At 48.1% G+C, this 16,067-nt stretch overlaps 1 protein-coding gene across 7 annotated transcripts in view; it reads right to left on the bottom strand.

Moving 5' to 3' along the window:
- snx14 (sorting nexin 14) overlaps window positions 1-16,067 on the bottom strand; it is a 175,243-nt gene that overhangs the window by 42,564 nt on the left and 116,612 nt on the right. For all 7 annotated transcript variants that reach the window (XM_078230055.1, XM_078230061.1, XM_078230059.1 and 4 more), the window contains one exon: window positions 1,828-1,992. In XM_078230055.1, the coding sequence (XP_078086181.1) occupies window positions 1,828-1,992 (165 nt within the window). The remainder of the gene's footprint in view (window positions 1-1,827; window positions 1,993-16,067) is intronic.

Here is a 16,067-nt window from a genome sequence, read left to right as displayed (position 1 = left end):
CTTTGCACTCTTTCCAGTGTCTCCACATCCTTCTTATAGTAAGGTGACCAGAACTGCACACAATATTCCAAATGTGGTCTCACCAAGGTCCTGTACAGTTGCAGCATAACCCCACGGCTCTTAAACTCAAACCCCCTGTTAATGATAGCCGAGTTCCGCACACGTGACGGCCTCAACCGGGATCTTGGGTTCATGTCACACTATCTGTAACCCCCATGACTTGCCTGTGCTTGCAAAATCTCTCTAACTGTCCCGGCTGGAGACAATACACATCTCTTTAACCTGTGTTTAACCCTCTCTCCACTCACATTGTCTGTACCTTTAAGACTTAATTACCTGTACAGACTCACATTCTAACCAATATTTTGTTAATTGAGTTTGTGTCTTTATATGCCCTGTTTGTGAACAGAACTCCCACTTACTTGACGAAGGAGCAGCGCTCCGAAAGCTAGTGGCTTTTGCTACCAAATAAACCTGTTGGCCTTTAACCTGGTGTTGTGAGACTTCTTACTATATTTAAAAGCACAACCGCAAGGTGTTCCAAAGAGCTTTACACCTAATGAAACATTTTTGTTAAGTTGGAAATGCAGTAGCCAATCTTTGCACATAGCAAGGTCTCAGAAACAGCATTGTGGTAATGAGCAGATGAAATGTTTTCTTTGACGATATTGGTTAAAGGATATATTGGCTAGGGCACTAGGGAGAACTCCTCTGCTCTTTATTGAACAGTATATGAGATCTACCTGAAAGAGAAGCAGGACCTTGGCTCATCTGAAAAATGGAGCACGTGAAAATACAGCACTGGAGTGTCAACACAGATTATGAGCTCATGTCTCTGGAGTGGGATTTGAATCCACACCATTCGTACAGACAGATGGACGGGCAAGGAGCGAGCCCATGCATGCACTGGAGATTTTTATTTTCCCTTCATTCAGACAAGTGTGCATGAATTCCTCTACCCTAGATCTCACCATGTTTCTCTTTCCACTTTTTAATCTTGGTCTAGTTTCCTTTCTTTCTTCATTTTTGTCTCCTTGCTCATGTCTCAGTCAGTCAGAGAAGTATGCAGGGCTGATAGATCAACATGGGACAGATGGACAAGAAAGCAATCTGACTACATAACTGAGTAAATGGATGGACCACGCAACAATCTGGCAAAGTGAACAGAACTTGGACTGAAAAAAAGAGAGAAAGAATCATTCCAACTGTGTAGGAAGGCCAGTGAGCTGGTTTAGGCAGGCAGCTGGAAAGAATCGGGATGAAGTATTTGAAAGATTAGACCAAAAAGCACATGGAGCAGATGGATGCACAAGATGGGGAACGCTCGAGCCGGCCTGTGACCTTTTAAGCATTCAATTTAAATGAGCAATTGTGATCTGGGATATATCAGGAAACATTTGGGCAGTGCACGCAAACAAACATGCGTTGAACAAACAAACCAGGGACCTCACAGGCTGAACAGGTGGATTGAGACAAACATGGGACAGGAGACCGTCTCAGTCTAGCTAAGTCTATCAGAGTTCTTCACCCAAGTACTGTTCTCTTCTTCAATGTTGCCATATTCAGCTCTTCAACTTTAAGTTTTAATAGGAATCTCTACATTTTTTAATACAGTAAAAAGTGTCCGAAGATGTACCAACAGAAGCATCATCAAGCAAAATTTGACAACAAGCAACATAAGGAAGTATTAGAGCAGATAACCAAAAAACTTGGTCAATGTTAGGTTTTAGGAGTCTTAAAGGAGGAAAGAGACAGAGGTTTAAGGAGGGAATTTCACAGCTGAAGGAATACACACCTTCCATACACAAAGCATTGTCATTTACCTACCTCGCAGCAGAGTTATAAGGGAGACCACCCGATGCTCTTGTAACAACTGGCTCAGTTTATATTGAAGGTAATTGTCTGAATATGCTTCAAGTGTGTTCTTAAAGAGAATCCGCACACCCATTAACAAATGATGCAGCCAATCCGGCATGTGAAAAACAACACGCCCTGCAAATTAAAAAAATCAAACCATTAGCAAATTAAATTCACTTGCTCGACAGTATATAGCTTTGAGGAGTTGTGGTTCCTACCCACATTTAGTCTTTGGCTACTGCTTTTTGGTGAAAATCATGAGCGCAGGAGAGCGTGAGAGGGAATTCCAGAACTGAAGACTTAGGCAACTCAAGGCATGGAAATCAGTAGTGGGATCAGTGATGCACAAGAGGCCAGTATTGGAGAAGAACAGGGATCACAAAAGATGGTAAGGGATGAAAGAGGTTAAAAAGTTATAAGGAATAAAGCCATGGCATGACTTTAAATAGTCACTTATTATATACTTCCAGGCAGTTTCAAATTTTAAATCAATGACTGAGGTCTGGATTGAAGTTGGGAGGAGTCTCGCAACATAATTCAGTAGTGGAATTCAGTTGTCTCTTAAATTGAGTTACATAAATATCAAAATATGCACATCACAAATGATTCAACGCTTCACATTAGGATTGGCTTTTGGAGTGCAGCAGCTGGTTATCTGGCAAACATACCAGCCATAAACAACTCCCTACAAGCAACCAGGAAGTGAATAACCAGTTATCCTGCATTTTTGTAGTGTTGTTTGAGCAACTAAGAGAGCTGGAAGAACTCTCTGCTGTTTGGATTGTGCTAAGGAATAGTTTAACTCAATCACCAGAATTGATGCAGAGAATTTTGCTTTCAAGATATTTCCTTCAACAAAGCATTACTCCATCTGCATTGCGCTAAAATGTCAGCCTAGAACAAGGTCATGCTCTTCTGAACCAGATGTTAAAAGCAGTAGAGGCAAATAAGCCATGCTGTCATTTATTATTTATACTATGACGTTAAATGGGAAAATACCTACAATGACTTCCCTGGCCAACAGATGAATTGATTTTCAATGGTTATTTCCAAGTTATCTCAAATTAACAGATGCTTTGTAGTATTTGGTTTCAAAAAGTCACTATGAGGTTCATTTCCACATAGCTTGAATGGTTTGAAATCACAGCTGTCTAAACTCTCAAGGGACTGCTTTGCACATTCACTATTCAATCAAGGTTATTCAAAAACAGATTGAAGTGATTCAGGTCAATTTTTTTGGCCACATACCCTCTCCACATTCAGTCTGTCATTAAAACTCATTAGAACCTAATCCTCATCCCTTATCCACTGGGCAGAAAACTAGGATAAAAAGAACTAATTCCAAAGCCCATCCTCCTGCCCCTAATTTAAATTTAAGTTACAGATGTTGCCATATTGGTAAATGAGATATTGCAAGTGTTCTGGATGGTTGCCAGTTAAGAGGTGTGGCACTCCTTACATATGTAAACACTTGGTTTGGATTCCCACACTGCAATTGGTTGGCAATCAATGGATCAGGGTCCAGGCCAATCCACTTAGTAGCTCCTATGGCCACCAACAAGCTGCAAGTACATTTCCTTAAATCCAGCAGTAATCCTTACTTAGAGTCCAAACACGCAGGAATGGTCCAACTTCATAGCATTTGTAACCAGTCCACCATTTTGTTGCTTCACTCTCCCACACATACCTTCAAAACGGACTGATCATTTTTATTTCAAACAGATGAGCCAACTATGAAGGAGTGACAAACACCAGCAGTTAAGCTAAATTATTGAGATAAGATCCAATTTCAAGTTGGCCCTTTTATGTTGAGCATTTCTAAAGTATGCTTGTAAAGTATGCTTGTGGGGCGGCACGGTAGCACAGTGGTTAGCACTGCTGCTTCACAGCTCCAGGGTCCCGGGTTCGATTCCCGGCTCGGGTCACTGTCTGTGTGGAGTTTGCACATTCTCCTCGTGTCTGCGTGGGTTTCCTCCGGGTGCTCCGGTTTCCTCCCACAGGCCAAAGATGTGCGGGTTAGGTTGATTGGCCAGGTTAAAAATTGCCCCTTAGAGTCCTGGGATGCGTAGGTTAGAGGGATTAGCGGGTAAATATGTGGGGGTAGGGCCTGGGTGGGATTGTGGTCGGTGCAGACTCGATGGGCCGAATGGCCTCCTTCTGCACTGTAGGGTTTCTATGATTCTATGAATATAGAATCCTAAAAACAAATCAACATATAATATAGACAAACTGCTTTCCTTGGATGGACATATAGATAACCCTCTGTATTGCTTACTTTTGTGTGATCAATTCCCTATTTTTGGTGGACTAATTTCCCCTAATAGGCCTAAGGAGTTTAAAAGGACACATTTTGAGAACAATCTGAATTTGATAGGTTAGATACAGAGAAATTATTTTCTCCAATGGATGACTCCTGAATAAAGGAATCTTAAAATTAGATCTAGCCCATTCAAGAATAAAAAGCACTTTTCCCACGTAAGGTATAGCAAAATAGGGATAGGGCAGGAACAGTGGCAGTGGTTAACGCTGCTGCCTCACAGCTCCAGAGACCCAAGTTCAATTCCGGCCTCAGGTAACTGTCAGTGTGGAGTTTGCACATTCTCCCCGTTTCCTCTGGGTGCTCCAGTTTCCTCCCACACTCCAAAGATGTGCAGGTTAGGTGGACTAGCCATGCAAAATTGCCCCTTGGTGTCCTAAGGTGTGTAGGTTAGGAGGATTTGCTATGGGAAATGTGTAGAGTTACGGGGATAGGGTGGGAGAGGGGGCCAGGGTAAGGTCCTCTGTCAAAGAGTCGGGCAGACTCAATGTGCCGAATGTCCTCTTCTGCATTGCCGGGATACTATGAAAGTAAGGAATTCTTTTCCTCAAAAGGATGTGGACAAATCAATAGAAATCTTCAAGTCTGGGATTCATAGATGTGTGTTAGGTAAGGGCAACAAGGAACCAAAGCAGGCAAATGGTGATGAGGTACAGATAAATCATATTCTGACTGGGTGGCAGAACAGGCTCGGAAGCTGAATGACCTACTCCTACCCAGGTCCTGGATTATTCACCAAAATAAAAGCAAAATACTGTGGATGCAGGAGATCTGACAAAAGTGCTGGAAAACCTCAGCAGATCCAGCAACATCTATGGAGAGAAAAACAGAGTTAACGCTTCGAGTCTGTATGATTCTTCTGAAAAGAGATAGGAATGTAATGGGTTTTATGCATTTGAAAAGGGAGGAGAGTCAGGGATAGATTAGAAGTCAGGGGAGATTAAATGACAAAGATGTAATGGAAAAAAGCAAAGGGAGTGGCAATAATAGTAATAAAGGAACAAAGACCGGTTAGCCTAACATCAGAATCTATTATAAAAGGATGCAATAACAGGACACTCAGAAAATATCAACAGGATTAGACAAAGACAACATGGATGCATGAAAGAGAAATCATGTTTGATATACCTACTGGAGGTGTTTCAGTAGCTAACTCAGAATAGACATACACGAACCAGCGGATTTGTGAATTTGGATTTTCAGAAAGCTTTTGATAAAATCCCATATAAGGGGCTAGTGTGCAAAGTTAAAGTGCAAGGGATTGGGGGATAATATATTGACATGGATTGAGAATGGGCTAGCGGGCAGGAAACAGAGCAGGAATGGATCTTTTTCGAAGTGGCAGGCAGTAGCTAGTGGGGTCCTGCAGGGTTTGGGCCCCAGCTGTTCATAATATTTTCATTTTATATTTATTTGTCACAAGTAGGCTTACATTAACACAGCAATGAAGCTACTGCGAAAATCCCCTAGTCGCCACACCAGCACCTGTTCGGGTGCAAAGAGAGAATTTAGCATGACCAATGTACTTAACCAGCACGTCTTTGGTGTGTGGAAGGGAACTGGAGCACCCGGAGGAAACCCACGCAGACACGGGGACTTCGCAGACAGTGACCAAAGCTGGGAATCGAACCTGGGTGCCTGGCGCGGTGAGGCAGCAGTGCCATACCAGCGATTTGGATGAGGGGACCAAATGTAATATTTCCAAGTTTGCTGATGACATGAAACTTGGTGGGAATGTGAATGGTGAGGAAGATGAGGAAGTCAAGAGGCGTCAAGGTGATTTAGACAAGTTGAGTGAGTGGGCAAATATGTGGCAGATGCAGTATAACATGGATAAATGTGAAGTTCTCCAATTTGGATGGAGAAACAGAATGGCAGAGTATGAGTTAAATGGCAATTGATGAAATATTGACGTACAAAGGAACGTAGGTGTCCGAGTACAACAGTTGCTGAAAGCAAGCATGCAGGTACAGCAAGTAGTTAGGAAGGCAAATGGATTGCAAGAGGACTTGAGTACAGGAGCAAGGATCTTACTACAGCTGTACAGGGCCTTGGTGACATCACACTTGGAGCATTGTGCACAATTTTGGTCTCCTTATCTAAAAATAGGTATAGTTGCCATAGAGGGAGCGCAGCGGAGGTTTACCAGACTGATTCCTTGGATGGCATCACTGTCATATATGAGGAGAGATTGGGTTGAGTGGACCAGTATTAACTTGAATTAAGAAGAATACAAGGGGATCTCATTGAAATATAAAATTCTGACAGTGCTGGACAGAGTGGAAGCAGGGATGTTGTTTCCTCTGTCTGGCGGTTGTAGAACAATTGGGGTGCAGGATAGGCCATCTAGAAGTGAGCTGAGTAGAAACATCTTCACTCAGAGTGGTGAACTTATGGAATTCTCTACCATTGATGGCTGTGGAGGCCATAGCACTGAATATATTAAGGAAGGAAATAGATAAATTTCTAGACTTCAAAGGTGTCAAGGGATATGGGGACAGCGTTGGTGAATGGCGATGAGATAGAAGATCAACCATGATCATTCTGAATAGTAGAGAAGGCTCAAAAGGCTGAATGGCCTACTCCTGCACCAATTTTCCACGTTTCTAAAGCATGTGTTCAGAGTAGGTGTTAATTGCAAAATAAAGGTCAATGTTGTCTGACAACAAAAACATGAGAACAAGATACAGACTGCCATTTGTGGGGACAAATTCAAAATGGAGGGCAGAGCTCATGGTCTAAAGTTGTTGAACACAATGTTGAGACCAGAAGGCTGTAAAGTATCTTCACTTGGACTTCTCTGGAACACTGAAACAAGCCATTGGCAGAAATGAGAGCAAGTTGCAGACTGAGCAAAGGTGTTCCACAAGTTAACCAGTCTGCGTTTGACATCCCCAGTGTGGAGGAAGATGTATTGTGAGCAGCGAATACAGTAGACTAAATTGGAATTACAAGTAAATTGCTGCTTCATCTTGGACAATGAAGGAGGAGGTACACTTCTTGTAATTGCAAGGGAAGGTGCCGTGGGAAGGGGCCATGGGAAGGGCAAGGTCTGTTGGGGTTACAGAGGAGTGGACCATGGTGCTGCAGAGGGAGGGGTTGGGTGGTGGCATCGTGCTCGAGTTGGTGGAAATGGGGGGAGAATAATCCTTTGAATATGGAGGCTGGTGGGTGGAAAAAGATAATAGGTGCCTTATTGTGGTTCTGGGAGGGAGGGGAAAGGGGAAGGGAGGGGAAAAATTATTCACCAATTGTTTATTCTGAAGTTATTACATATTTTAAAGAAATTCACCAAGAGATTCCAGCATAAATGGCTATTTGACTCGGCTATGCCTGCATCCATGATAAACACAGAAGTCATACTAAGGTAGGGCAACCATGGCATCGATTCTCCCATTGAGACCTGCACCATTTCTGGTGGCCATTTCACGGATTGCCCGACAGTTTTTGCGACCCGCGCACATCTCCCAGCCGGAGAAAAATGGTGCTGCCGGGAGCCCGCTGAAAATCAGTGCGCCGCTGTTTAGCATGAGCTTACATACCTTTGCATGCAATTATCAGAATCCACACGGCAATCTCCGCCCAAGTCTGCGTCTCCCACCTGTGTGATGTAATTTTGGCGCGAATCAGAACAGGTATTTAAAAGTCGCAACCTGGCGTGGCAGCCTTGAACTGGCGTGAGGGGGTAAGAGCTGCTAGCGGAGCACGGGGAATGTTGCAGACAGGCCCTAAGAGATGTCTAGTGGCCTTCCTCCTGCTGCCTTCAGATTTTGGTAAGAAGTCTCCCAACACCAGGTTAAAGTCCAACAGGTTTATTTGGTAGCAAATACCATAAGCTTTCGGAGCACTGCTCCTTCGTCAGATGGAGTGGAAATGTGCTCTCAAACAGTGCAAACAGACAAAATCTGTGTTGTGAGACTTCTTACTGTGTTCACCCCAGTCCAACGCCGGCATCTCCACATTCAGATTTTGGCCCATTGCCGAGTGACAACCGGGGGGCCAGCGGGGGAGGTGTTGAGGGGGCTTCCATTTCCTCACAGCTCCCTGGGTGAGGTTCCGTCAGGGAGGCGTCCCCCCCTCCCCCCACCAAGCAGCATTGAAGCGCACAGAGAGGCAGCCTCGAGGGCTCCCCCACCCCCGAAGCAGCGCTGAAGCTCACAGAGGGGCAGTGTCGAGTACTCCTGCTCCCCCGCCCCCCTCTAAGCAGCACTGAAGCTCACTGAGAGAGGCAGCATTGAGTGCTCCTGCTCCCCCGCCCCCCTCCAAGCAGCACTGAAGCTCACTGAGAGAGGCAGCATTGAGTGCTCCTGCTCCCCCGCCCCCCTCCAAGCAGCACTGAAGTGCACTGTGGGAAGCAGCCTTGAGGGCTCCTGCTTCCCCTATCTCCTCCACAGCACTTTGCAATGGCATTGTCTTTCTGCATGGTGTGGTCAGGGACCCTACTAAGTGCCGGTATTCCAGGGTGGGGGAGGAGTGCACCATGTGCTGACTGAGGCCTAACCAGATGAAGCAGCTGCTGCTCCAGGCCGGGGTGCAGAGGTTCAGACCTGGACTGCATGGAACCTGCTGTCACTGGGCACACATCTAGTGTTGCTTTGCAGTCTGTCCCTGCCCTGTGACACAGACCAGCAACACATGCCTGTAACAAATGTTGTAGTTGCACACATAGCAATGGCTCAAGCGTGTGCATTGCCCACGTCTGCACACCCACCTGCATAATCTGTGCCAGCATTTGTCATGATGGGAATCTCACAGAACCCTAATTGGGCCACACATGACACCATGGATTGTGTGGTGTTGCCAGCTCCCACAAGTGGGGATGCTGGCCCAAGTGAGGGACTGGGCTGGTGCTGGGTCTATGCACCCAATGATAATAATCCGTCATTCTATACTCTTTCCAAACCCCACTGTGCAGATGGATCTCGGTTTGCTTGACCTGGAGCTGGCCATGTTGGTTGCAGCAGAGGCGGAGGTGGAGGAGGAGATGACAGCTCAGGAGGTGGCGGGCGTGGAGAGACCACTGCAAGAGCTGCCACCACCAGACCCTCAAGGAGGGGAGCAGGGTGAGCAGGCTCCCAAGAGGGTGCATAGAAGGAGGAGGGTGCCAAGACCAGGGAGGTTCAGGCCCCGCGATTCCTTTGGGCCCTCTCGGAGATGTACCATCGCCAGCTGCGCTTGTCCAAGACCACGGTGCATCACATTTGTGAGGTGCTCTCACACCTGGCATCTCGGAGGAGCAGCGGCCACCCGCTCCCTGTGGACATGAAGGTGACGGCAGCCCTCAATTCTATGCCTCTGGATTCCAGGCTCCCAGTGGCGACCTAGCTGGGATCTCCCAGGCCTCTGTGCACAGATGTGTGCAGCAGATCACAGATGCCCTGTATGCCTGGGCAGGGCAGTTCATTAATTTCGATGTGGGCCGTGCACAGCAGGAGGCCTGGGCTCTCTAATATGCAGGGCGCAGTGGATGGCACTCACATTGCCTTGGTAGGGAAGTTGTTGGAGAGGATTCTTAGAGACAGGATGTATGCGCATTTAGAACGGAACAATTTCATTAGTGACAGACAGCATGGTTTTGTAAGAGGGAGGTCGTGCCTTACAAATTTGGAGGTGTTTTTTTGAGGAAGTAACAAAAACGGTTGATGAAGGAAAGGCCGTGGATGTCGTCTACATGGATTTCAGTAAGACATTTGACAAAGTCCCTCATGGCAGATTGGTTAAGAAGGTTAAGGCTCATGGGATACAAGGAGAAGTGGCTAGATGGGTAGAAAACTGGCTTGGCCACAGGAGACAGAGGGTAGCAGTCGAAGGGTCTTTTTCCGGCTGGAGGTCTGTGACCAGTGGTGCTCCGCAGGGCTCTGTACTGGGACCTCTGCTATTTGTGATATATAATATATATATGTATATATATATAAATGATTTGGAAGAAGGTGTAACTGGTGTTATCAGCAAGTTTGCGGATGACACGAAGATGGCTGGACTTGCGGATAGCGATGAGCGTTGTCGGGCAGGATATAGATAGGCTGGAAAATTGGGCGGAGAGGTGGCAGATGGAATTTAATCCAGATAAATGCAAAGTGATGCATTTTGGAAGAACTAATGTAGGGGGGAGTTATACAATAAATGGCAGAGCCATCAAGAGTATAGAAACACAGAGGGACCTAGGTGTGCAAGTCCACAAATCCTTGAAGGTGGCAACACAGGTGGAGAAGGTGGTGAAGAAGGCATATGGGTATGCTTGCCTTTATAGGATGGGGTATAGAGTATAAAAGCTGGAGTCTGATGATGCAGCTGTATAGAACACTGGTTAGGCCACATTTGGAGTACTGCGTCCAGTTCTGGTCGCCGCACTACCAGAAGGACGTGGAGGCGTTACAGAGAGTGCAGAGAAGGTTTACCAGGATGTTGCCTGGTATGGAGGGTCTTAGCTCGGAGGAGAGATTGGTAAACTGGGGTTGTTCTCCCTGGAAAGACGGAGAATGAGGGGAGATCTAATAGAGGTGTACAAGATTATGAAGGGGATAGATAGGGTGAACAGTGGGAAGCTTTTTCCCAGATCAGAAGTGGCAATCACGACGGGTCACGGGCTCAAGGTGAGAGGGGCAAAGTATAACTCAGATATTAGAGGGATGTTTTTTTTTACACAGAGGGTGGTGGGGGCCTGGAATGCGCTGCCAAGTAGGGTGGTGGAGGCAAACACGCTGACATCGTTTAAGACTTACCTGGATAGTCACATGAGCAGCCTGGGAATGGAGGGATACAAACGATTGGTCTAGTTGGACCAAGGAGCGGCACAGGCTTGGAGGGCCGAAGGGCCTGTTTCCTGTGCTGTACTGTTCTTTGTTTGCGGGTCCCAGCAATTTTTGAACCAGAAGGGGTTCCACTCCCTGAACATTCAAATTGTCTGCGACCATCAGTTCAAGGTCATGCAGGTCGATGCACTCCACCCAGGGAGTGTCCATGACAGCTTTGCGATCTGGCAGTCGGACATGCCTAGGATCTTTGAAGACCAGCCCAGGCTCCTGGGATGGCTACTGGGTGACAAGGGCTACCCGCTAAGACCATGGCTGATGATGCCTGTGCGGAGCTCCAGACCGAGGCGGAGACCCGCTACAACGAGGCCCACGCAGCCACCCAGTCCATCGTTGAGCAGTGCATCGGCCTGCTGAAGATGCAGTTCCGCTGCTTGGACTGTTCTGGGGGGGGGGCCTCCAGTATGACTCTGTGCGTGCTTCACGCATCGTTATCGTTTCCTGCGCTCTGCACATCGCCCAGCAGCAGGGAGACCAGCAAGAGCAGGTTGAGGAGGAGCAGCGGCGAGGGGGCACTCCACCACATGAAGAGCTGGAGGAAAGACAGCGGGCGTCAGTGGCAGGTTTCAGGCAAGGAAGGACAGCGAAGGATGCCTTGATTGCAGCCCGCTTCACCTAGCTGGTGCTTTGCAGTGAGGGGGGTGGAACCAACACACATCCACTACATCCCAGGAGCAAGAGGAGCTGCTATTCCCCCTCCAAATCAACCTGGGCCCTCAAACCACCACATCACCCTTCCCCTACTCCTGTTATCCCACCACCCTATCCCCCAGAAACATCCAACCCTATTAATGTGCCTGGGCTGGCTATGGTTGCGAGTCTTGTTTGAAGGCTGGAGGATGATGACGACTCGCTGTTGTGCACACTGGGATCCTGCTCGTGGTGCAATTCAAGTCTGCCTCCTACCAGTACTCCAAATGCACGCTGCCACCCTGGCCCACGTAGCTTTAAAGGTGGCACATGTTTTTTGGCCAAGAGAGGTGGGGGCACTTGCACCAAGGGTCTGGTGAAAGTTGGGGAAGGTAGGGCAGGCACTCTGAAACATGGGCTGAGTCTGCAAAGCTCAACAGACAGCACCTCAATGTTTGGGAGTCAGGAACACTGAGCTGTGGCGGGGTGGGGGGGGGGGGGGGGGGGGGAGAGGAGGAATCAGAGACACATTAGTCACAGCATGATGTGCAATTAACAGTTTATTGTGCTCTTAACATAAATGATCACCAAACCCTGACTAATGCTGACCTTCACCCATGCCCTCTAGTGAACGACAACTTTCTAACTTTGTGCTGTCGACTGCTTCTTCTAGGTGCTACCCCAGGATGCACATCGGAGGTGGAGATGTCCAGCTGTGATGTACGCCCCTTTGCCTGTGATGCCCTCCACGGACGTTCCCTGGGTGGCCGGGTCCTGGCTGACTTACGGATGGCACTGTTTCGGTGCTACCCTGTTCATCTCGCTGGCCCAGAGATGCCCCAGTGCGAGGAAGGGGGAATCGGACGGTCTCGGGACATCCGGGATCTCCTGGGTGGAAGACCTCGGCATGGACTCAAGCCCTTCCTCCTCCCTTGGGGTGCCCAGAGGCCCCGGGGGCACTCCACGGGACGCCAAGATAGCTGGACTGAGCTCTGGTGTCACCTAGCTCTGCCAGTCCTGAAGGTCTGGATGCGTCTGCCCATGGTGTGTGATCCCTCAGTCCTGGCCCCTCAGACTCGGCCAAACGCCGGAGCCCCTCCACTACAGTATTCTGTGAGTACACCAGGCTCTGGAGCCCCTCGGCAGTAGCCCTCTGAGCCTGGGCTAAGTTGTCAAGGCTCACAGCCACGGCCTGCCATGAGTTGGACTTTAACCTGGTGTTGTGAGACTTCTTACTGTCCAGAATGCCAGCCAGAGTCCCAGCCATGGCCAGCAGTGTCTCCCACATGCCCCCGACACCCATGGCCATTGAACACTGTGCCTCCTGGATGCTGGAAACACACTCACCCTTGGCCCGTAGTGTCTCCAGGATGGCCTCAACCCTGTCACCTATGAGGACAGACCCCTGAGCCAGACTTTCCACTGCGGTCGCCACCCTTGCAGTGTTGGCCTGGGTCTCGCGCTGTGTCAGCACGACCTCCTGCAACAGCACTCTGTTTGACTCCCCTAAACAGCCTTGCAGTCACAGCATGGTTGCTGACAGCCCTTCCACAACTCCCCAGGTTTCCTGATGCATCTCCACCAGCCTTGGGAGGGACAAACCTGGCTTAGGGACACCTGAATCCTGGCCTCCGGCAGACCTCGGTGTGCCTGAGTCCTCGGATGTGCCCGCCTCCACCCGATGTGCATCAGCGGCTGCGATGTGCTCATCAGATCATGACCCAGAAGCCTCAACACTAAAGGTAGCCACCGTGGTGATCGTCTGTGTTGGTGGGTTGTGTGGTACATGTTGGTGATGCTTTAAGCGGTGCTGCACTCAGAGGATTCCTCAGTGCCTCCCTCTGAGGTGTCATCCAGAGGGTTGTGGGCAGTTTGCTCCAGAGCAGCGGGGGCAGCAGCAACACCCGAAGGGCCAAGCTCCTCTGGGTCCAGAACGGGAAAAAAATAACACATTAGGGGGAGGGAGCCAAAACATTCCATGCAGCATCACACTTAGAGGAAGACCAAGGTCGAGGGTGCACTTCTGCTCACTTGCATGCTGTACGCCGACCTGGCTGTCAGTGACCATTCGGGATGGCCCATCAACCCCTGCCAGTTCCATGGCAAGCTCCTCCAAGCTACTCAGCTGCCACAAGTCATGCACACCACCACCAGTCTGTGTCATCTTCCGTGCGTTGTGGATTTTCTTCTCTTGTGGGAACATAGAACATAGAACATAGAAAGCCACAGCACAAACAGGCCCTTCGGCCCACAAGTTGCGCCGATCACATCCCCACCTCTAGGCCTATCTATAGCCCTCAATCCCATTAAATCCCATGTACTCATCCAGAAGTCTCTTAAAAGACCCCAACGAGTTTGCCTCCACCACCACCGACGTCAGCCGATTCCACTCACCCACCACCCTCTGAGTGAAAAACTTACCCCTGACATCCCCCCTGTACCTACCCCCCAGCACCTTAAACCTGTGTCCTCTCGTAGGTGGATAGTAAGCATTAACATATTGCAGTGCATGGTGCGCAATGCGTGCCTGTGTCTCGGGCGTTGTGCTGCCCGTTTTGGGGAAAGCGGTCACCGCTGAAGGGTGCTCGTTGAGGGATATGGGGAAGGGGCTAGATTCTGTTCCTGGGGAAGGTTTGCTTGTTGTATGGCCTTCAGGTGTCTACACAGTAAGAAGTCAAACAACACCAGGTTAAAGTCCAACAGGTTTATTTGGTAGCAAATGCCACTAGCTTTCAGAGCGTGCTGCTCCTTTGTCAGGTGGAGTGGGCAATGTGCTCACAATCAGGGCATAACATAACATAAGAAATAGGAGTAGGCCATCTAGCCCCTCGAGTCTGCCCCGCCATTCAATAAGATCATGGCTGATCTGATAGTGGTTTAGTTCCACTTACCCGCCCGCTCCCCATAACCCTGAATTCCCTTACTGATCAGAAATCTACCTGTGACTTAAACATATTTAACGAGGTGGCCTCCACTGCTTCAATGGACAGAGAATTCCAGAGATTCACTACCCTCTGAGAGAAGAAGTTCCTCCTCAACTCTGTTCTAAACTGATTCCCCCTTATTTTGAGGCCGTGTCCTCTAGTTCTTGTTTCCTTTCTAAGTGGAAAGAATCTCTCTGCCTCTACCCTGTCTAGCCCCTTCATTATCTTATATGTCTCTATAAGATCTCCCCTCAGCCTTCTAAACTCCAACGAGTACAGACCCAATCTACTCAATCTCTCCTCATAAGCTAACCCCCTCATCTCCAGTATCAACCTGTTAAACATTCTCTGTACTCCCTCCAAGGCCAATATATCCTTCCACAAATAAGGTGACCAAAATTGCACACAGTACTCGAGTTGCGGCCTCACCAGTACCTTGTACAATTGCAACAAGACCTCCCTGCTTTTATACTCCATCCCCCTCGCGATAAAGGCCAACATTCCATTTGCCTTCTTGATCACCTGCTGCACCTGCAAACTGAGTTTTTGCGATTCATGCACAAGGACCCCCAGGTCTCTCTGCACAGTAGCATGTTGTAATTTTTCACCATTTAAATAATAGTTCATTTTACTATTATTCCTTCCAAAGTGGATAACCTCACACTTGTCAATGTTATACTCCATCTGCCAGATCCTCGCCATTCACTTAGCCTATCCAAATCTCTCTGCAGACTTTCCGCATCCTCCACGCAATTCACTTTCCCACATCTTTGTGTCATCCCCAAACTTTGTTACCCTACACTCAGTCTCCTCCTCCAGATCGTCTATGTATATGGTAAACAGTTGAGGCCCCAGCACCGATCCCTGCGGCACACCACTAGTCACTAACTGCCAACCAGAAAAGCACCCATTTATTCCAACTCTCTGCTTCCTGTTAGATAGCCAATCCTCAATCCACGCTAACACTTTACCCCAAACTCCGTGTACCTTAATCTTCTGCAGCAACCTTTTGTGAGGCACCTTATCGAACGCCTTCTGGAAATCTAAAAACACCACATCCACTGGTTCCCCTCTGTCAACTGCACTCGTTACATCTTCACAAAAATCCAGTAAATTCGTCAAACACGATTCTCCCTTCATGAATCCATGCTGCATCTGCTTGATCGAACCATTTTTTTCCCAGGTTCCTGCTATTTCTTCTTTAATGATGGATTCCAGCAATTTCCCAATTATGGACGTTAAGCTAACCGGCCTGTAGTTACCCGCCTTTTGTCTACCTCCTTTTTTAAACAGTGGCGTCACATTAGCTGTTTTCCAATCAGCCGGCACTTCCCCAGAGTCCAGCGAATTTTGATAAATTACAACCAACGCATCTGCTATTACTTCTGCCATTTCTTTCAGTACCCTGGGATGCATTCCATCCGGGCCCGGGGACTTGTCTACCTTTAGTCCCATTAGCCTACCAAGCACTACCTCTTTCGTAATAGTAATCGTTTTAAGGACCTCATCCCCTACAGTCCCACGACC

Source organism: Mustelus asterias, chromosome 15 (genome assembly GCF_964213995.1).
Source record: "Mustelus asterias chromosome 15, sMusAst1.hap1.1, whole genome shotgun sequence".
Classification (NCBI taxonomy): Eukaryota; Metazoa; Chordata; class Chondrichthyes; order Carcharhiniformes; family Triakidae; genus Mustelus; species Mustelus asterias.
This window is presented reverse-complemented; position numbering and strand designations above follow the sequence as displayed.